General features: G+C 50.0%; 1 protein-coding gene across 1 annotated transcript in view; it reads right to left on the bottom strand.

Moving 5' to 3' along the window:
* The window catches only part of GRIN3B (glutamate ionotropic receptor NMDA type subunit 3B), a 102,442-nt gene that overhangs the window by 10,788 nt on the left and 68,950 nt on the right, over positions 1-22,704 (bottom strand). Inside the window, exons 3-6 of the mRNA XM_060233135.1 lie at positions 20,097-20,385; positions 13,853-14,614; positions 11,321-11,466; positions 9,362-9,477 (exon numbers count right to left, since the gene is read on the bottom strand). Coding sequence (XP_060089118.1) covers positions 9,362-9,477; positions 11,321-11,466; positions 13,853-14,614; positions 20,097-20,385 — 1,313 coding nt within the window. The remainder of the gene's footprint in view (positions 1-9,361; positions 9,478-11,320; positions 11,467-13,852; positions 14,615-20,096; positions 20,386-22,704) is intronic.

Here is a 22,704-nt window from a genome sequence, read left to right as displayed (position 1 = left end):
CAGAGAGTGACAGAGTGACAAACAGAGAGACAGAGACAGAGAGAGACAGAAACAGAGACAGAAACAGAGAGTGACAGAAACAGAGAGAGACAGAAACAGAGTGACAGAAACAGAGAAAGACAGAAACAGAAACAGAGATGGAGAGAGACAGAGACAGAGAGTGACAGAAACAGAGAGAAAGAAACAGAGAGAGACAGAGACAGAGAGACAGGGACAGAGAGAGACAGAAACAGAGAGAGAGGGAGTGATAGAAACAGAGAGAGAGACACAAACAGAGAGACAAACAGAGAGACAGAAACAGAGAGACAGAGATAGAGAGACAGAAACAGAGAGACAGAGAGAGGCAGAGACAGAGAGAGACAGAAACAGAGAGAGACAAAAACAGAGAGAGACAAAAACAGACAGAGAGAGACAGAGAGAGAGAGAGAGAGAACTACATCAGTAGAGGTTATGTTAAATCCCAAACACAAACAAGCACATGCCTTTATTGGCATATATCAAATTGTAAATAAAGCAAAAAAGAGATCCAGAAATCACAAAATGAACCAGTCATATACAGCTATGCATTGGACAATCGATCCTTGATTACTAGACTCAAGAATAAAGCAACCTTTTTCAGTTATTTCAGATGACAAGTCATTCAGAAGACGGCAGACCTTGGCAGCATCTGAGCAACTTGTCACATTGAGTAGAATCGGGTCTAGAAACCTCAGGCGAATAGTAATCATACGGTGAGCAGTAAAGAAATCGTTAGTGTGGGTTCAGGAGACTCACTAGAACCAGTGTTTCTGAGCATGAGCAGAGTGCCAACACTAGAGCCAAAAGCAGGTTCTGGAGAGTCGTCGTCCAGGCTGCCGCTGTTACAGTCCAGCAGGTAGTTCAGTGTGCTAGACCCTGCATAGAACTTACTTCCCCTAAACCCATCCTTCTTGCATTGGAGACGATCCAGGTTCCCTTAGGTTTGTATAATGTCTGCCTCCACCCAATCCCTCTCTTCCTTCTCAGCTAACGCCTTCTAGCTGTGACTGAAGAGACATGAGGACCCAAGCAGTATAACAATAATAAGTTTCTTGTGAGTGCTCAAAACAACAAGTGGTTTTTAATTATTAGTGCAACAGTGGGGGGGGGGGCAGTAAATATGGTGCAAAGAAAAGAAAAGCCCTGATGAGACTATGTGTTCCCTACCTCTAATTCCGACAGACTCACCACTCTTTGGATGAGGGAGCTCTCATGACTGCAGCCCTCTCTGCAGCCTGGCCTTTCCAGAGAGAACTTTCCTGACTGCAGGCTTTCCAGAGAGAACAACCCCCCCTCTCTAGCTAGTCCTTTTATTTGTTTCCTCCCAGGTCCCACCCCTCTGTTCTTCACGGGGCAAGTTTTCCCTCCTAAACTTCTCCCCACCCAATCAGAGGGACAGAAGGGATCCTGGGAAATGTAGGCCTGGTTACTACTCTAATACAGGCTTCCCTGGAGTCTGTAGGCTGCACTAGGCCTAGGATCATAGCAGGGCCCAAAACAGCTTAAATCATTCTCCTCTCCTCCATTTTATCTCCACAATATAAAAACCCATTGAGGAAAAGGAGGCTTAATGCCAGCTATTAGCCATGGCAGAAGAGTAGAGTGACAAGGGGGTGGGAGCAACAAGGGAAGGCCTTCAAGTCCCGTTTGAACTACCTGGCCATTGCTGAAGACCAGTTGCCATTCTAGGAAGAAGAAGAGATTGGATTTATACCCCACACTTCGATAGCCAAAGGAGTCTCAGAGCGGCTTACAAATCTCCTCTCCCTTCCCCTCCCCACGACAGACACCCTGTGAGGCAGGTGGGGCTGAGAGAGCTCTCCCAGAAGCTGCCCTTTCAAGGACAGAGTTTAAGAGCGGCCTACAATCTCCTTTCCCTTCCTCCCCCACAACAGACACCCTGTGAGGCGTGTGGGGCTGAGAGAGCTCTCCCAGAAGCTGCCCTTTCAAGGACAGAGGCTCAGAGCGGCCTACAATCTCCTTTCCCTTCCTCCCCCACAACAGACACCCTGTGAGGCGTGTGGGGCTGAGAGAGCTCTCCCAGAAGCTGCCCTTTCAAGGACAGAGGCTCAGAGCGGCCTACAATCTCCTTTCCCTTCCTCCCCCACAACAGACACCCTGTGAGGTGGGTGGGGCTGAGAGAGTTATCCCAGAAGCTGCCCTTTCAAGAACAGAGTCTCAGAGCGTCCTACAATCTCCTTTCCCTTCCCCTCCCCACAACAGACATCCTGTGAGGTAGGTGGGGCTGAGAGAGTTCTCCCAGAAGCTGCCCTTTCAAGGACAGAGTCTCAGAGTGGCCTACATTCTCCTTTCCCTTCCTCCCCCACAACAGACACCCTGTGAGGTAGGTGGGGCTGAGAGAGCTCTCCCAGAAGCTGCCCTTTCAAGGACAGAGTCTCAGAGCAGCCTACAATCTCCTTTCCCTTCCCCTCCCCACAACAGACACCCTGTAAGGTGAGTGGGGCTGAGAGAGCTCTCCCAGAACTGCTCTTGAGCAGAACAGCCTTGAGAGAACTTGTGGCTGACCCAAGGTCACATCAGCAGCTGCAAGTGGAGGAGTGGGGAATCAAACCCGGATCTCCCAGATAAGAGTCCGCAAACTTCACCACGACACCAAACTGGCTCTCCTGAGACCTTTGCTGTATCCGGGGCTGCCCTAGACTGTCTGGCCCCCTAGGCAAGGGTAACTTCTGGCACCCCCCCCCCACTGATAATGTCACAGAGTCACATGGGGAACATCCAATTTGGCACCCCCAGAAGGCCGGCGCCATAGACGATCGCCTAGTTTGCCTAGTGGCAGAGTAACCCAGTGTTCTGCTTCCAATAACAGCCAGCAAGAGGCTTTCAGGCAGCTGCCCAAACTAGATGTATAAGGGCAAGAGACGCCCCCAACTACCCGCTCAATAACTGCCGCTCCAACATTCTGCCCCTATACCTGGAAGTTACCGTATTTTTCGCACCATAAGGCGCTCCGGACGATAGGACGCACCTTCCTCCTGGGGGGCGATCCGCTGCCTCTGCCTCCGATCCGGCGCTTCCCCCGCGCCTCCCTGCCCGGCTCCATCTTCTTCCAGCAAGCGCTGGGATCGCTCCACGTGGCCCCACCGCAAACCCAGCGCTTTGCGAGCGCCGGCTGCGGAGGGGGCAGCGTGCTTCCTGCTTGCCTGTGTGCCTGGCTCCAGCTGTGATGCTTAAAGCAAGCGCCGGGATCGGAGGGCGGAGGGAGCGGATCGCCCCCCCCCCCGGAAGGTATGTACCTCCGCTACATAAGACGCACACACTTTCCCCCCAACTTTTTTTGGGGGGAAAAGTGCGTCTTATGGTCCGAAAAATACGCATTTCGTCAGGGGTGGGATTCTAGCAGGAGCTCCTTTGCCTATTAGGCCACACCCCCGATGCAGCCGATCCTCTAAGACAGGGCTGTTATGGGGGCCGGATCTGACATAAATGAGACCTTGTCGAGCTGGGACATGTGTGTACCTATTTAAGATTAGGTAGCAGAGATAGAAACTTTTTAAAGGACACAGACAAACACGACTCAAGATTTTTTTTTAAAAAAAAAATGTAAAACAAAACATGCTTAAAACATTCGCACTCGTTGGTCTTAAAGGTGCATTCTTTGTATTTCTCCCAGGGGATCCAGGGAACTGGGCAAAGGAAGCTCTGGCTCTTTCCCTCCCTCCCCAGGAGACCAGGAGGGGGAGGAGCCTCAGCCAATGGAGAAAACAGAGGCTTTGCTCTGTAGCTCCTGTGTGATTGAGCAAGCCTTGCAAAGCAAGCTGAGATGCAGAAGGAAGCAAGAGAGAGGGAGAAGGAAGCAGGAGAGAGGGAGAAGGAAGCAGAGAGGGAGAAGGAAGCAGATGACAGCCAACTGCTCGGGGGCCTGATAGGAGCCCTCCAGGGGCCCCCCGGGCTGCATGTTTGACACACCTGCTCCAAGAGAAGAAGATGATGATATTGGATTATATCCCGCCCTCCACTCCGAATTTCAGAGCCTCAGAGCGGCTCACAATCTCCTTTACCTTCCTCCCCCACAACAGACAGCCTGTGAGGTGAGTGGGACTGAGAGGGCTCTCACACCAGCTGCCCTTGCAAGGACAACTCCTATGAGAGCTATGGCTGACCCAAGGCCATTCCAGTAGGTGCAAGTGGAGAAGTGGGGAATCAAACCCGGTTCTCCCAGATAAGAGTCCACACACTTCACTACTACACCAAAGTGGCTCTTTTCTGAAAGCTCTAGGAGGACTGGCTACATCAAGGGGTGTGGCCTAATATGCAAAGCAGCTCCTGTTAGAATCCCACCCCTGCATTGCGTTGCCACTGTAAGCTTTGATTTGATCCAGCAGGCGATGTTCTTGTGCTCACCTTTCTAAAAATTTAATGCAAACTGTTAAATAGGTAAGAAATCCCAGGTGCTCTTTCAACATTTACCCTCCTAAATCTCCCCCCCACCCCCGCTGCCATCTGCAGCTGGGCCTGTGTGGGCAGACTATGGGATTCTCCGACTTGTCATTCTCTCCCCGTGCGTCGCCAAGCTCTCCCCTTTCTAGTATCAAAATTGGCAGGCGACACAGCCGGCACCGGGGGTGGCAGCGATTGGTATTCCGCTCAGCTCCCCTGTTTGCTGCCGCGCTAATGAGAAGCCGGGAGATCAAAAAGCATCGCAGATGACAAGCGGGCAAGGGCAGCCCGGAAGGCAGGGAAAGAAGCAATCAGAGAAGACGGCAAAGGGGGCCAAAAGGGTTTTCTCTGCCACCCACTTCATCCATAAATCCTACAGTCCTCTTTGCTCCGCCAGACCTCCTTGAGAGGTCCCTCGCTCGATCCGTCCCACGGTCGTGGCTGGTGTGTGGGAATGGGTCAAGTAGGTGGCTTCCTAGAGCGCCACAAGGCCTGGGGGGGGGGCGCCCCACCCCATGCACAGCATGTGTGCTCCTCGGAGCCTGCCTCCCCCAATGGAAAGCGGGCTTCATGGAGCGCAGACGCTGCCCAGCCAGTTTTGCATTCCCCGGGTCTGTTACAAACCCAGGAAACGTGAAAGCGCATGGCGCCTACACAGTGCAATTCTCGGGGCCCGGCAGGGATAAATTAACCGATTGTAAAAGCTGAAGAGGAGCCACTGACGGTTCCTAAAAATTGGCTCCTGTTGAAGTTGTCTGCTGCCATATTACAAAAATACATAATTCATAATACATAATCAGTAGGGTTCCAATGTACAGGAGGCCGACTAATTATCCTGCTTCGAAGTTTTCTTCCAGCAAAGGTGCGCTCTACATTCATTCCACAATGGGGTTATACAACTCCCATAAGATTTACAACATTCCACTGGAAGGTAACCTCACACTCTTCCTCCTTCAACATTTAACATTCTTTGTACAGAATCTTCAAAACGGACATGACGTCTTATCAATATTACATTCTGGGACAAGCTCCAATACAGGGGGAAGTGAGTTGAAAGTGAACCTTTTTGGAGAGAGGGGGGGGGGTGGAGTCTACACAGATTTTTTAAAAACTTAAAATAAAACATGCTTAAAACATTAGCGCTCATTGGTCGTAAAGATGCTTTCTTTGTATTTCTCCCATGGGATCCAGGGAACTGGGCAAAGGAAGCTCTGGCTCTTTCCTTCCTTCCCCAGGGGACCAGGAGGGGAATGAGCCTCAGCCAATGGAGAAAATAGAGGTTTTGCTCTGTAGCTCCTATGCAATTGAGAAAGCCTTGCAAAGCAAGTTGTGTTGCAGAAGGAAGCAAGAGAGAGGGAGAAGGAAGCAGACAAGAGGCAGTTGCTCGGGGGGCTGATAGGAGCCCTCCAGGGGCCTGATTTGGCCCCCAGGCCGCAAGTTTGACACCTCTGATCTAAGGAAAACAAGCAAGTCTAGCTCGCCACCTAATGGTGCCTAAGGCTAAAAAAGAGCTAGAACTTCTGGCTGCCAGGCAATCTTAGGTTTAAATAGAGGGCATGGTTTCTCAAGAGATTATAACATCCGTTATGGTTTGCCATTAGAAAAAAGGAAGACATTAGAACACAGTGAAGGATGAGTTGGCATATGCAATAAGACAAGCAGCCAATATCTCCGATGTTTGTCTTATTGCATAAACCAATCCATCCTCCGCTGTATTTTAATGTCTTCCTTTTTTTCTAATGGCAAAAAATAACGGATGTTATAACCTCTTGAGAAACCATGTCCTCTATTTTAAACTAACAAAGCCAGAACGTTACCGAGATTTATGGCACTTCGCACCCACAACAGCAGTCTGCTTTTTATCACCCTCCAGTGTTTTTTCAGCCCTGCTTTGTCCTAACGCTAAGAAACACAGATCCCTATTTGTGATTCTTTTAATCTGCTAAAAACATTCCCACGATTCCACACTACCCACTTATATTAAGAATCGCTGCTCGTCATTCCCATTTTGTCTGATGAAGTCTGCTTAAGAGCATACGAAAGCTTCCATTCTGAATAAAACTTAGTTGGTCTTAAAGGCGCACTTGTCTACTCCTTTGTTCAAATTCTATTATACTCACAGAACACCTCAAAAGGGCATATTATGCTTCTCCTATGCTACAATACATCATTACATTTGAAGCATAGATTCTTATCCAAGTTCTTAGAGTTACAGTCCCCGTGCGCTTGCACTCAGTGTGTCCTGCAGTTATCACTCCACACTCTGAATATCCAGCACTAAATCCAGTTGCCAACTTTTCTTCTCTGGTGGGTGATGTTGTTAGGTAGCACTTGCAGCTGTATACAGCTACTTTCCAGTCTACAAGAGCTACCTGACAACATCGCCCACCAGAGAAGAAAAGTTGGCAACTGGATTTAGTGTTGGATATTCAAAGCGTGGAGTGATTGCTGCAGGACACACTTAAGCGCAAGGGCACGGGACTGTAACTTTAAGAACCGTGATAAGAGTTTGTCTCAAATGCAATGATATGAATGATGCATGTAATATATGAGAAGCATAATGTGCTCTTTTGATGTGTTCTATGAATATAATAGAATTTGGTTAGCAAAAGGATTTAAGTGGTCTTTAAGACTTTTTCACCAGCGATTTGTGTTGTTCGATGATGATGATGATATTGGATTTATATCCCACCCGCCATTCCAAATTTCAGAGTCTCAGACCAGCTCACAATCTCCTTTCCCTTCCTCCCCCACAACAGACACTTTGTGAGGCAGCTGGGGATGAGAGAGCTCTCCCGGAAGCTGCCATTTGAAGGACAGAGTCTCAGAGTGACCTACAATCTCCTTTCCCTTCCTCTCCCACAACAGACACCCTGTGAGGCGGGTGGGGCTGAGAGGGCTCTCCCAGAAGCTGCCGTTTGAAGGACAACCTCTGCCAGAGCTATAGCTGACCCAAGGCCATCCCAGCAGGTGCAAGTGGAGGAGTGGGGAATCAAACCCGGTTCTCCCAGGTAAAAATTTGCACACTTAACCACTACACCAAACTGGCTCTCAATCCATCTGCGGTAGTTTCCTGTGTGCATGTACAATCCCCAGGTGGGAGCAGGGAATGCCCCAGTTTGGAGGCCCTCCTCCACTTCAGGGTTATCAGAAAGTGAGAGGGGGAAGGGAAATGTCCACTGGCCGCTCCATTATTCCTTCTGGAGACCGACTCCCATAGAGTATAGTGGAGAATTGATCTGTGGGTATCTGAGGCTTTGGGGAGGCTGTTGTTTGAGGTAGAGGCACCAAATTTGCAGTGTAGCATCGGATGCCTCTCCTCAAAACACCCCCCCGCCAAGTTTCAAAACAATTGGACCAGGGGGTCCCATTCTAGAAGACCCAAAAGAAGGTGCCCCTATCCTTCATTATTTCCAATGGAGGGAAGGCATTTAAAAGGTGTGCGGTCCCTTTAAATGTGATGGCCAGAACTTCCTTTGGACTTGTCATAACCTTGCTCCTGGCTTCACCCCCAAAGTCTCCTGGCTCCACCCCCAACATCCCCAGATATTTCTTGAATTGAACCTGGCAACCCTACCTCTTGGAGTCTACAAGAGGCACCGGTGGGGGGGGGGGCAGGACATAAGAACAAGAGAGTAGCCATGTTGGATCAGGCCAATGCCCCATCCATCCAACACTCTGTGTCACACAGTGGCCAAAAAACCAGGTGCCATCAGGAGGTCCACCAGTGGGGCCAGGACACTAGAATTCCCGCCTCCCCCCCCGTTACTCCCCCAAGCACCAAGGATACAGAGCATCACTGCCCCAGACATAAGAACATAAGAGAAGCCATGTTGGATCAGGCCAATGGCCCATCCAGTCCAACACTCTGTGCCACACAGTGGTCAAAAAACCAGGTGCCATCAGGAGGTCCATCAGCGGAGCCAGGACACTAGAAGTCCTCCCACTGTTCCCCCCCTCCAAGCACCAAGAATACAGAGCATCACTTGCTCCAGACAGAGAGTTCCACCTATAAAAGGTCAAGGTAGTCCCCTGTGCAAGCACCAGTCGTTTCCGACTCTGGGGTGATGTTGCTTTTACAACGTTTTCACGGCAGACTTTTTACGGGGTGGTTTGCCATTGCCTCCCCCAGTCATCCTACACTTTCCCCCCAGCAAGCTGGGGACTCCTTTTACCGACCTCAGAAGGACGGAAGGCTGAGTCAACCTTGAGCCTGCTACCTGAACCCAGCTTCCACTGGGATCCAACTCAGGTCGTGAGCAGATCTTAGGACTGCAGTGCTGCAGCTTTACCACTCTGCGCCACGGGGCTTTGTGTTCCATCTATGCCCTGCAGCTAATAGCTACCGATGGACCTCTGCTCTATATGTTTATCCAATCCCCTCTTGAAGCTGGCTATGGTGGCAGCCGTCACCACCTCCTGTGGCAGTGAATCCCATGGGTTAATCACCTGGAATCCTTCTCCTGCTTTTGCACTCCAGGGAGAAAGCCCCACTGCCTGCGGCTCTTGGAGACTCCAAGAGACCCACATGGGAGGGGGGGGGACTCAGAGAGGCAGCCAGGCTAGGCAGCATCGTGACTCACAAGTCACATGGGGGAGGGGTGTCCATTTCCGTAGCCCCAGAAGGCCGGCGCTCTAGGCAATTGCCTAGTTTGCCTCGTGGCAGGGTCGGCCCTGCACCGAATCGCGCACTCTGAGAGACCCAGGCTTCCTCGTGTTCCAGAATGTTCTTTGAGAAGCCGAATGAAGGGAGCGGGGAATTAACCTGACCAAAATAAATATGGCTATATCAAAGGAAAATAAAAGTCCATTGCTACATAACGCTCCTGTGAACGACAGCCAAACGTCTCCTCCCTGCCCCTGCCGCCTCGCTTCCTTCTACGGTCCTGCGTCCAACCCGTGATGTTCTCTCCCGGGATTTGCCCTGGGCCCCCTTCCATACCTTCAATCGCAAAGGGCTTCCCCACCGTCAGCAGTTTGCAGTCGGAATCGATGGAGACCTCGTAGTCCAACAAAGACTTGTCCATGATGAAGGCGTTCAGCTTGGGAGGGTTGGTTCTGCCGGCAGGGAGAGCGAGAAGACGGCGAGTTACAACGGCTCTGAGGACATGCCTTGCTGAACTGGGGCTGTCCAACAGCCGTGGCCGGCCCTTCCACGAAGCAAACTAGGTGGTTGCCTAGGGCGCCGGCAGGGTGGGGCGGCAAATTTGGAACCCCCCCCTCCCCATGCCATAGACAAAACACTAGTTTGCCTCTTCTTCCCCATTCCCCTCCTCCTTGCTTGCCTCTTCTTGTCCTCCGCTCGCCCGCCCTGCCTCCTTCCTGCCAATTCCCTTCGTCCTCACACCCACCCTGCTTCCTCCCCACCGATTCCCTTCATCCTCCTGCCCATCCCACCTCCTCCCCGTCCTCTGCTCACCAGGCTTGCCTCTTCCTCGCTGGTTTGCGGGTCCACTTGCGAGGAGGTGTGGCGGCGGGTCTACTCGTAAGTAAGCAACAGGGGCGGGGACTCAGGGGCGGGGACTCAGGGGCGGGGGCAAAGCTGTGCTGCCTTGGGCGCCAGAAGGGCTCGGGCCGGCCCTGCCAACAGCTCCAATCTGTGGTCTTGTCGCTTCCTGGCAGCTCAGCTAAGGTGGGCCGTGCCTAATCAGAGCGGCTACACAACTTGGGACGCGGCACTGGGGAACGCGGCGTTCCAAGAAAATGCATTGCTCCAGGAAAATATGCTGTGCTTCTACTGACGGAAATAGCATGTTCCGTTCTGCATCGTCTACCATGTCAGGTTTTAATGCCTGCGCTTTGTGCAGACGACAACCTGGTTTCAAATGTCTGCAATCTCAGTCCTGCAGCACTGCTTATGGCATGTATTATGCTCTTCACTGTCTGATTTACATTGTGTAATCTGTACTGAAGCTCAGTGGACTGTAAGCCAGTACTTCCCTTGGTGTACAACAAGCTTTTCAGACAGTGGGCGGGGTTATTGTAAAGCAGGTCTTTTTATTGGTTGCCTTTATGCAAGGGGCAAGGACCTGGGCCTTCCTTCTCCAAGGAAGTACGAGGGAGGCAATAATTCAGCCTCCCATTGCAGCCATTTCAGGTTTGGTTCCACCTCCTGTGGCATCCATTTGGGGTTTGGGTCCGCCCCTTGTGGCAGCCATTTCAGGTTTGGTTCTACCTCCTGTGGCAGCCATTTTGGGTTTGGTTCCACCCCTTGTGGCAGCTATTTCAGGTTTGGTTTCACCTCCTATGGCAGCCATTTCACGTTTGGTTCCACCCCTTGTGGTAGCCATTTCAGGTTTAGTTCCACCCCTTGTGGCAGCCATTTCAGGTTTGGTTCCACCCCTTGTGGCAGGTATTTCAGCTTTGGTTTCACCTCCTATGGCAGCCATTTCAGGTTTGGTTCCACCCCTTGTGGTAGCCATTTCAGGTTTAGTTCCACCCCTTGTGGCAGCCATTTCAGGTTTGGTTCAAACCTCCTGTGGCAGCCAATTTGGGTTTGGTTCCACCCCTTGTGGCAGCCATTTCAAGTTTGGCCCCACCCCTTGTGGCAGCCATTTCAGGTTTGGCCCCACCCCTTGTGGCAGCCATTTCGGATTTGGTTCCACCTCCTGTGGCAGAGATTTTGGGTGGTCCGCACCATCCCTGTCAAAATTACCCTCACGCTCTAAAAAGTTGAGGACCCTTACACTAAACAATATAAAATAAAATTTTTAAAAAGAAATCCTCGTTGCTTGAAAACATTGCATCTGCCTTTATGATTCAAGAGTGACTTTGTTGCTGATTTCGCTGCCTGAAAATACATCTGTCTTTATAAATCAAGACAGAGTTGGCTGTTCTAAAAATGTTATATCTCCTGCGTCTTCAAGGCCTCTCCACCCCACCCCAGCCAAACCAAATTTACTTCAGCATGGTTATCCCCGCAGGTGTGGTAGGGACACTGTGTCGCCTCATGTACTCGTGCATGTCTGGAAAGCTCTTCTTGATATATTCCTCAGCGCTGCTTTCCCAGACGGTGCCAAAGCGGAAACCCTGCGATGGATGGTGCAGCTGCAGAGAATAGATGAATCGCTACATTTATCTTTCCCCAAAGAAATTTCTCTTACACTGAAAATACTTTCAAGATTTATGGTTATAAGAGAGTGAAGGAGATGAAGAACACATAAATAAGGACAGACGGAAGGGGAGGAATAATGGCGGGGAGGGGGGGTAAAAACAGGAATTGGAGTCCCACGGCCTCCCCCAACCACCAGCTGAGCTCCTGTATACATATATTAAGTCCTGCCAAGTTGCATCTAACCAGGGGTGGAATTCTAACAGGAGCTCCTTTGCGTATTAGGCCACACCCCCCCTGATGTAGCCAATCCTCCAAGAGCTTACAAAAAAGAGCCTTGTAAGCTCTTGGACCTTAAGAACCTCTTGTTGAGGGTGAAAGAGGAGAGCACAAAAGTTGGCTTGAAACTCAACATCAAAAAAACTAAGATCATGGCATCCGGCCCCATCACTCCTTGGCAAATAGAAGGGGAAGACATGGAAGTAGTGACAGACTTCATATTTCTGGGATCCAAGATCACTGCAGATGGTGACTGTAGCCATGAAATTAAAAGACGTTTGCTCCTTGGGAGGACAGCTATGGCGAACCTGGGCAGTATAATAAAAAGTAGAGACATCACCCTGCCAACCAAAGTCCGTATAGTCAAAGCGATGCTATTCCCAGTAGTAATGTATGGCTGTGAGAGCTGGACCATAAGGAAGGTTGAGTGCAGAAGAATAGATGCTTTCGAGCTGTGGTCCTGGAGAAGACTCTTGAGAGTCCCTTGGACTGCAAGAAGATCCAATCAGTCAGTCCTAAGGGAAATCAACCCTGACTGTTCCCTGGAAGGTCAGATGCTGAAGCTGAAATACTTTGGCCACCCAATGAGAAGGGAGCACTCACTGGAGAAGATCCTGATGCTGAGAAAGATAGAAGGCAAAAGAAGAAGGGGACGGCAAAAGAGGAGATGGCTGGACAGCGTTACTGTTGTAACAAACACGAATTTGAGCAGACTTCGGAGGATGGTGGAAGACAGGAGGGCCTGGCGTGACTTTGTCCACGGGGTCGCAAAGAGTCGGACTCGACTCTGCGACTGAACAACAACAACAAGCTCTTGGGAGGATTGGCTACATCAGGGGTGTGTGGCCTAATATGCAAAGGAGCTCCTGCTAGAATTCCACCCCTGCTTCTAACTTATGGTAAATTAATGACCTCCGAAACATCCTACTGTTCACAGCCTTGCTAGGGTCTTGCAAATTGAGGGTCCCTGTGGCTTCCTTTGTTGAGGCAGACCATCTCATGTTGGGTGGTCTTCCTCTTTTCCTTCTGCCTTCAACTTCCACTACCTTTAGCACCTTTTTTCAGTGACTCTTGTCTTTGCATCATGTGACTAAAGTTTGATAGCCTCAATTGAGTAATTTTAGCGTCTAGGGGGGGGGTCAGGCTTGATTTGATTAAAAAAAGGTAAAGGTAGTCCCCTGTGCAAGCACCAGTCGTTTTCGACTCTGGGGTGACATCGCATCACGACGTTTTCACGCAGACTTTTAACGGGGTGGTTTGCCCTTGCCTTCCCCAGTCCTCTACACTCCCACCCCCCCTCCCAGCAAGCTGGGGACTCATTTGACCGACCTCAGAAGGATGGAAGGCTGAGTCAACCTGGAGCTGGCTACTTGAACCCAGCTTCCACCAGGATCGAATTCAGGTCATGAGCAGAGGTTAGGACTGCAGTACTGCAGCTTTCCCACCTATTTGTCTCTTTAGTGGTCAACAGTATTCATAAAACACTGCATTTCAAAAGAAATGAACTCCTGGGATGTCCCCCAAAGAAAGTAGCTGCTGAAAGGGAAACTGTGAGTAACCCATCATTGAGGGGTACTGTGTGACCCATCAGAGAAACGAGAGTGGTTTGGCTGAGGGGACACAGTTTTGTAGCGATGGCTGCAAAGGCTGTTGGGTCCATGTAAGAGACTGAGAGCCCAATGGCATAATTAGAGCTAAAAAGTGGGTTCTGAGGCAAGGAAGGGCAGAGAAGACTCTGGAAGGAAGGTTGGATAAAGAAAGAGAAGAAGAAGAAAACCGCAGATTTATACCCCACCCTTCTCTCTGAATCAGAGTCCGAGAGCAGCTTACAATCTCCTTTATCTCCTTCCCCCACAACAGACACCCTGTGAGGTGGGTGGGGCTGAGAGAGCTCTCCCAGAAGCTGTCCTTTCACGGACAACTCCTGTGAGAGCTCTGGCTGACCCAAGGCAAGTGGAGGAGTGGGAAATCAAACCCGGTTCTCCCAGATAAGAGTCCACACACTTGATCACTACACCAAACTGGCTCCCTAGGAAGGATGGATAATGAAAGAGAAGCTCAGGTGATAGGGGGCTAGTACCACAGAAATTCTACTGTCCTGACCTTGGGGTCATGAATCCCCGAGAGCTCCTCAAACGTCTTCTCACCCACCATGACCGCGGCTAGGTTGGCCGTATAGCTCGAGAGGACCAGGAGGCAGAAGATTGCCCAGAGGTTCATGAGGAAACGACCGGTCCAGCACTTGGGCGTCTTGCTGGAGACAGTGCGCCCAAAGAGGATCGCGTAGCACAGGTTGAGGGCCGAGGAATACGAGAAGATCTTCATGCGGTTACGGCCGTGTGGGGTCATCCCGTAGGGGCTCTTCCACTCGTAGAGGGTAAGGAAGAGGGCAGTCATGTGAAGCGCCACAAAGATGCCCACCCACATCGTCCAGTGGAGCGGCCACATGAAGGCCCCGATGGGCGATGCCGTATCCCGGATCCTCACGAGGATGCCTAAGCTGGTGGAGAAGAAGGGGCTGGTGAAGTCTATCACCTGGCTCCGGGCCGAGTTGATGCTGAAAGAGGTTACGGCCATGTGGGCTGTGCCACTCAATAGGTCTCCTACCAGCCCCGTCCAACGGCCGTTCTTCCACGCCCCATATTTCCCATCCCCCACGATGTAGAGGTCAAAATCAAAGGGGAGGTCCTCCGCCAGCTTCTCAAGAAGATCGATGCAGTAACCGTAGCAACATTTCTTGTACTCGATGGGCACAGACCCATTCTCAGAGTTCAGCTCGTCAAAGAGGGTGTCCAGGACAGCCGAATCGTTGGTGCGAGGGTCCAGACAGAGTTGCCCAGCCGGACAGTTTCCTTCTTCGTCAACCTACAGGAACCGCAGAGGAGAAGAAAATTCACAGGAGATATTCAAAGGGGAGCACTTTGTCAATTGTTTACTGGGGGCTAAGAACATGACCAGACGTAGGTTCATATCCCTACCTTTTCACACCACAGTGAGATATAGGTCACTGTACTTTATTTCAGGAGCGGGGAACCTTTTTCCTGCCAAGGGCCATTGGGACATTTATAACATCATTCGCGGGCCATACAAAATTATCAGCTTAAAAAACAGCGCTCCACCGCGAGAAAATGATTCAGGCCAGCAAAATTAATGCAAATAATTGTTTTTTCTATTTGAAGTCACGTGAGGAGAGGCTAATTTGGCAAACACACCCCTGGCCCGCCACCCTAGGCAAATGTCTAGGTCCAGGGCTTTTTTTGTAGAGGCTGCCACGTGGCTCAGCTCGGCTCGGCAATCCCTGAGGGCCAGACCAAGTGATCTCGAGGGCCATAAACGGCCCTTGGACTGGACCTTCCCCACCACTGCTTTATTTGGTAAGACGACATCTGAATTTCACCATTATCGTTAACCTAGAGAAATATCCAGGGGTGGAATTCTAGCAGGAGCTCCTTTGCATATTAGGCCACACATCCCTGATGTAGCCAATCCTCCAAGAGCTTAGCTCTTGGAGGATTGGCTACATCAGGGGTGTGTGGCCTAATATGCAAAGGAGCTCCTGCTAGAATTCCGCCCCTGGAAATATCAATCCTTCCTTTTACTATGTAGGTGTTATCGTTTATTTTCTCCGCCTGTTTCCTCCCGAATGATATGTGTTTTTAAGTGGAATAAAAATCTTTTTTTAAAAAAAGTTCAACAACAACCCTTAAAATAATCTTATATCACCATTATCAATAGGGCTCGACCTTACGTAATTATAAAACAATATAAAACAAGGTGAGTGATTAGAAGAAGAAGAAGAAGAAGATATTGGATTTATATCCCGCCCTCCACTCCGAAGAGTCTCAGAGCGGCTCACAATCTCCTTTCCCTTCCTCCCCCACAACAGACACCCTGTGAGGTAGATGAAGATATTGGATTTATATCCCGCCCTCCACTCCGAAGAGTCTCAGAGCGGCTCACAATCTCCTTTACCTTCCTCCCCCACAACAAACACCCTGTGAGGTGGGTGGGGCTGGAGAGGGCACTCCCAGAAGCTGCACTTTCAAGGACAGAGTCTCCGAGTGGTGTACAATCTCCTTTCCCTTCTTCCACAACAGACACCCTGTGAGGTGGGTGGGGCTAAGAGGGCTCTCCCAGGAGCTGCCCTTTCAAGAACAGAGTCTCAGAGTGACCTACAATCTCCTTCCCTTCCTCCCCCACAACAGACACCCTGTGAGGTGGGTGGGGCTGAGAGGGCTCTCACAGCAGCTGCCCTTTCAAGGACAACTTCTGCCAGAGCTATGGCTGACCCAAGGCCGTTCCAGCAGGTGCAAGTGGAGGAGTGGGGAATCAAACCCGGTTCTCCCAGATAAGAGTCCACACACTTAACCACTACACCAAACTGGCTTCATGTTGTAGACTGGCTTCATGTTACAGATTCTTCCGTGTGAATTTATGTCTCCTTTTTCCTGTACTCTGTATTACTAGATTGCCTTTATTGGAATTGTCAATCTCCATAGATATTTTAACAAAAAGATTTATAATATAAAATATTAACATGTTGATGATGCATAGTTTAGAGATAATAATATGCGACAATTTATGTATTTTAAGAAAGTATTGCAGATGTAGACTAGTATTCCTTGAAAGTATTTTTTATGCAGACTAAGACTAATTTGTAATCTTATTTCCTATCCCTTCCTACTCCCTATCCCCAATTCCTTGAAACCAATAAAACTTTTAAAAACACGTTACAACTTCTTCAGAAGTTTTCATTCTTCATTCGTTAATTAACGAATGTTGAAAAGGGTGATATAAGATTATTTTAAGGGTTATTGTTTTTTTTTTTCTTTATGTCAATGATAACTGTGAAATTCTGATGCCGTTTAGCAGGGGTGGTCAACGGTAGCTCTCCAGATGTTTTTTGCCTACAACTCCCATCAGCCCCAGCCAGCATGGCCAATGGCTGGGGCCGATGGGAGTTGTAGGCAAAAAAACATCTGGAGAGCTACCGTTGGCCACCCCTGAAATAAAGCATAGTAGCCTATATATCTCAGTGATTGTTCCTTGTATTTAGCATGCAATCTGCACTGTGATTCCATCGGTTTCTTTTTTCTTCTTTTCACACCACTCAGCTCACCAAAGACGACGAGACAATAACACAGAGCCTGGCCTACCTTACAGGGTTGTCCAGGGCTGGAACTCTAGCAGGAGCTTCTTTGCATATTAGGCCACACATCCCTGATGTAGCCAATCCTCCAAGGGCTTACAAAAAACAGCCTTGTAAGCTCTCGGAGGATTGGCTATAGCATGGGGGTGTGTGGCCTAATATGCAAAGGAGTTCCCGCTAGAACAGTGGTCCCCAACCTTTCTGGCACCAGGGACCGGTTTTGTGGAAGACAATTTTTCCATGGACTGGCGCAAGGGGGTGGGGGCGGGAATGGTTTCAGGATGATACAGTTGTGCACTTTATTTTGGGGTAGTTGGTTAAGCATGTGGACTTATCTGGGAGAACCGGGTTTGATTCCCCACTCCATCGATTGCAGCTGCTGGAATGGCCTTGGTTCAGCCATAGCTCTCGCAGGGGTTGTCCTTGAAAGGGCAGCTTCTATGAGAGCTCTCTCAGCCCCACCCGCTCACAGGGTGTCTGTTGTAGAGGAGGAAGGGAAAGGAGATTGTAGGCCGCTCTGAGCCTCTGTCCTTGAAAGGGCAGCTTCTGGGAGAGCTTTGTCAGTCTCACAAGGTGTCTGTTGTGGGGGAGGAAGGGAAAGTAGATTGTAGGCCGTTCTGAGATTCTGTCCTTGCAAGAGCAGCTTCTGGGAGAGCTCTCTCAGCCCTACCCACCTCACAGGGTGTCTGTTGTGGGGGAGGAAGGGAAAGGAGATTGTAGGCTGCTCTGAGACTCTGTCCTTGAAAGAGCAGCTTCTGGGAGAGCTCTCTCAGTCCCACTTGCTCACAGGGTGTCTGTTGTGGGGGTGGAAGGGAAAGGAGCTCTCCCAGAAGCTGCCTTTTCAAGGACAGAGTCTCTGAGCAGCCTACAATCTCCTTTCCCTTCCTCCCACACAACAGACACTCTGTGACGCAGGTGGGGCTGAGAGAACTCTCCCAGAAGCTGCCCTTTCAAGGAAAGAGTCTCAGAGCAGCCTACAATCTCCTTTCCCTTCCTCCCCCATAACAGACACCTTATGAGGCAGGTGGGGGTGAGAGAGCTCTCCCAGAAGCTGCCCCTTCAAGGAAAGAGTCTAAGAGCAGCCTACAATCTCCTTCCCCTTCCTCCCACAGAACAGACACCCTGTGAAGCGGGTGTGGCTGAGTAAGCTCTCCCAGAAGCTGCCCTTTCAAGGACAGAGTCTCAGAATAGCCTACAATCTCCATTCCCTTCCTCCCACACAACACACTCTGTGAGGTGGGTGTGGCTGAGAGAGCTCTCCCGGAAGCTGCCCTTTCAAGCACAGAATCTCAGAGCGGTCTACAATCTCCTTTCCCTTCCTCCCGCATAACAGACACTCTGTAAGGCAGGTGAGGCTGAGAGAGCTCTCCCAGAAGCTGCCCTTTCAAGGACAGAGTCTCAGAGGGGCGCACCACCTTCTTTATCTTCTTTCCCCACAACAGACACCCTGTAAGGCAGGTGAGGCTGAGAGAGCTCTTCCAGCAGCTGCCCTTTCAAGGACGACTCTGCTAGAGCTATGGCTGACCAAAGGCCATTCCAGCAGCTGCAAATGGAGGAGTAGGGAATCAAACCCAGTTCTCCAAGATACGAGTCTGCACACTTAACCACTGCACCAAACTGGCAACGTAGTTGTTAGCCCTCAAGTTATCCTGTGTACACAAATATGCAGATGAACATATGAGAAACAGCATGGCAACAGCAGAGGAACAGGACCTGGTTCTGTCCCAAAGCTGAGGGAACCCAGACCAATCCCTTCCTTTTAGCGTAGCCTACCCTTTGGGTTGGTAACAACTCGGCGCTTGCACAGGGGACTACCTTTATCTTTACTTGCATAGCAGCATTGTTGTGCAGGATAAAACGCGAAACAAGAAGAACCAACAGGCCAATATGAGCATCTGTACCAGGGGTGGCCAAACTGTGGCTCGGGAGCCACATAAGGCTCTTTCACACATGTTGTGTGGCTCTCCACTGCCCCGTCAGCTGGCTTGGAGAAGGCATTTCTCTCTTCAAATCACTTCTCCAAGCCAAGCCAGCCAACGACTTGGGGAACGCATTTAAAGTTAAAGTTGCTTTCATTCCACCTCTCCCTTCCCCCCAGCAATCCATTTGCCTCTCTCCTTCCCTCCCTTCAGCTCCCAAACATCTGACATTCACGTCTTGTGGCTCCCAAACATCTGACGTTTATTCTATGTGGCTCTTACGTTAAGCAAGTTTGGCCTCCCCTGATCTGGAAGACGCATCAACGCATCAGCGGCTGACCATGCGCAACTCATTAACCCATGGAATTCACTGCCACAGCGGGTGATGGCGGCTACAAGCATAGACAGCTTCAAGAGGGGATTGGAGAAACATCTGGAGCAGAGGTCCATCAGTGGCTATTAGCCACAGGGTATAGATGGAACTCTCTGGGGCAAGTGATGCTCTGTATCCTTGGAGCTTGGGGGAGGGGCACAGTGGGAGGGCTTCTAGTGTCCTGGCCCCACTGATGGACATCCTGATGGCATCTGGTTTCTTTCGCTACTGTGTGACACAGAGTGTTGGACTGGATGGGCCATTGGCCTGATCCAACATGGCTTCTCTTATGTTCTTATGTCTGGGGCAGTGATGCTCTGTATTCTTGGTGCTTGGGGAAGGGGCACAGTGTGAGGGCTTCTAGTGTCCTGGTCCCACTGATAGACCTCCTGATGGCACCTGGGTTTTTTGGCCACTGTGTGACACAGAGTGTTGGTCTGGATGGGCCACTGGCCTGATCCAACATGGCTTCTGTCTGGGTCAAGTGATGTTCTGTACTCTTGGTGCTTGGGGGAGGGGCACAATGGGAGGGCTTCTAGAGTCCTGGCCCCACTGATGGACCTCCTTATGGCACCTGGTGTTTTTGGCCACTGTGTGACACAGAGTGGTGGACTGGATAGGCCACTGGCCTGATCCAACATGGATTCTCTTAAGTTCTTATGTCTGGGGCAGCAAAGCTCTGTATGCTTGGTGCTTGGGGGGGGCACAGTGGGAGGGCTTCTAGTGTCCTGGCTCTAGTGGTGGACCTCCTGAGGGCACCTGGTTTCTTTGGCCACTGTGTGACACAGAGTGTTGGACTGGATGGGCCACTGGCCTGATCCAACATGGCTTCTCTTCTGTTCTAACTCAGCGGTTGCACTGCTGTAGCTTTAATGAAGTTTAGGGATGGAGCGGAACCCCGCCTACCTCCCGGGTGAAGACGAATGGGTGTTCCACCAGGGTCACCACCCGCAGCTTCATGCGGGAGAACCCGCCACCCTCCGCCTGGTGCTTGCGCTGCAGATGCTGTGGCCAGGTGCCCTCCTCAGCCTCCATCTCGCCCCCCTGCCAGCTGCCCACCGTCACCCACGTGGGCTGGCCCACCGAGTCCCGCAGCAGGCTCCAGATCTTGTAGCGGCGCTCCATCTGGATGCGAGACGTCTTCTGGACAAAGACCCGGCCCGTCTGGCCTTGGAAGGACGTGTTGGCCAAGAACCTAGAAGCAGAGACAGGAAAAAAGGAAGTTCTCCACTGATGGGACGTTGTAGTGTTAGATTATAGAACGCAATTCCACAAGACAGGAGGAGTAGAAGAAGAAGAAGAGGAGGAAGAAGTGGAAGAAGAAAAAGAAGAAATGGGAAAAGAAGTGGAAGAAGAAGAAGTGGAAGAAGAAAAAGAAGAAATGGGAAAAGAAGTGGAAGAAGAAGAAGAAGAAATGGGAAAAGAAGTGGAAGAAGAAGCAGAAGAACAAAAGTGGAAGAAGAAGAAATTTATACCCCGCCTTCTCTCTGAATCAGAGTCTCAAAGCGACTTACAATCTCCTTTCCCTTCCTCCCCACAACAGACAGCCTGTGAGGTAGTTGGGGCTGAGAGAGCTCTCCCAGAAGCTGCCCTTTCACGGACAGAGTCTCAGAGCTGCCTATAAGCTCTTTTCCCTTCCTCCCCCACAACAGACACCCTGAGAGAGTGCTCCCAGAAGCTGCCCTTTCAAGTACAGAGTCTCAGAGCGGCCTATAATCTCCTTTATAGTCCTCCCCCCATAACAGCTACCCCATGAAATAGGTGGGTTTGAGAGAGCTCTGACAGAAGCTCCCTTTTCAAGGACAACTCTGCAAGAGCTTTGGCTGACCCAAGGCCATTCCAGCAGGTGCAAGTGGAGGAGTGGGGAATCAAACCCGGTTCTCCAGGATAAGAGTCTGCACACTTAACCACTGCACCAAACTGGCTCTCAAAAGACAGACACATGCTTCCAAGGTTTTGCAACTTGAGCTTTGCAGTTAAGATAAAAAAGATTATTTCAGGGTAGAGGACTGAACAGATAAATTCTGCGTAGGGTGAAGAAAGCAGATAGAGAATTTTTAAAAATCTCTCTCTCTCATAATGCTAGAACTTGGGGTTACCTTGATGAGGAGCAGATTCAAGATGGGAAAAGGAAACGTGCTTCTTCACAAACAAAAAACAATCCCAGAATTGCCTTATGGAACTCACTGCCACAAGATGCGACCATGGCCACAACCTTAAATGCTTGTAAAATAATTTGGCCAACTCCATCCAAGGTGGTTTCCCTGCATATCACAGAGGGTTTTTCCAGTCCCCCACCGTGGTTAACAGATCCAGAGAAACCGATCTTCTAACACACTCAATCCCTTTTTTACCCAAGATTTGAAAGCATCTAAACCAGCATTAGGGTTTGTAGAATCTTTTGGGCTCAAGTGCCATGTTCTACTGGAGAAAGTTTTCCTTCCAGACGTTTCGTTCTCAGCTGCGGAGAACATCCTCAGTGGCGTTGCAGCTGCTCCGGCTGCATCGCCACTGAGGATGTTCTCCGCAGCTGAGAAAGAAACGTCTGGAAGGAAAACTTTCTCCAGTAGAACACGGCACTTGAGCCCGAAAGATTCTACAAACCCTAATGATGATGCCAGCCGTGAAAACCTGAAATCTTTGATAACATCTAAACCAGCCTTTCCCAACTATGTGGGTCAGGAGGACCCAAAAATGGATAATAAAACCTCTGGAATTGGCTCACACAGGTAAGCTTTCCCTAATGGCGACCCTATACCTTCCCTTGCTCACTTTTGTTTTTTGGAAACCAAGAACTGACCCTGGAAACAGTTTCTTCCTTGTCATACATTAGCTGGTATTTTTTGCTTCCTGCATGTACATGTTGATCAAGTACACAAGAACCCAAGAGAAGCCATTTGGATCAGGCCAGTGGCCCATCCAGTTCAACGTTCTGTTACACAGTGGACAACAAACCAGGCGCCATCAGTTAGCGTGAGCTAGCACACAGACGTTTAGCCTCACACATTTTTGTCTTAGCTCAGGAAGGATGACCCCAGAGCACAATAATCTAGGCAGGAGCTCACAACTTTTAATGCCAGTTGCTCACAAAGTAGAATTTTTGCTCACAAGACTCTGCAAGATAGAGGGAACGTTGCTACCAATCTGTCAGCATGATGTCTATACTTGGAAAAGTTTTAGAACAAATCATCAAATGTTCAGTCCTTGAACATTTAGAAAGGATGGCTGTGATTACTAAGAGCCAGCATGGTTTTCTCAAGAACAAGTCATGTCAGACTAACCTGATCTCTTTTTTTTGAGAACGTGACTACCTTGCTGGATCAGGGGAATGCTGTAGACATCGTTTATCTTGATTTCACTAAGGCTTTTGATAAGGCTCCACATAATATTCTTGTTGACCAATTGGTAAAATGCGGTTTGGATCCTATTACCGTTAGGTGGATCCGTAACTGGTTGACTGATTGCACCCAAAGAGTGCTTGTGAATGGTTCCTCATCCTCTTGGAGAGTGGAGT

Source organism: Heteronotia binoei, chromosome 2, assembly GCF_032191835.1.
Source record: "Heteronotia binoei isolate CCM8104 ecotype False Entrance Well chromosome 2, APGP_CSIRO_Hbin_v1, whole genome shotgun sequence".
In the NCBI taxonomy this organism is placed as follows: Eukaryota; Metazoa; Chordata; class Lepidosauria; order Squamata; family Gekkonidae; genus Heteronotia; species Heteronotia binoei.
The sequence above is the reverse complement of the archived record's forward strand: the minus strand, read 5'-3'. Positions and strand labels throughout refer to the sequence as shown.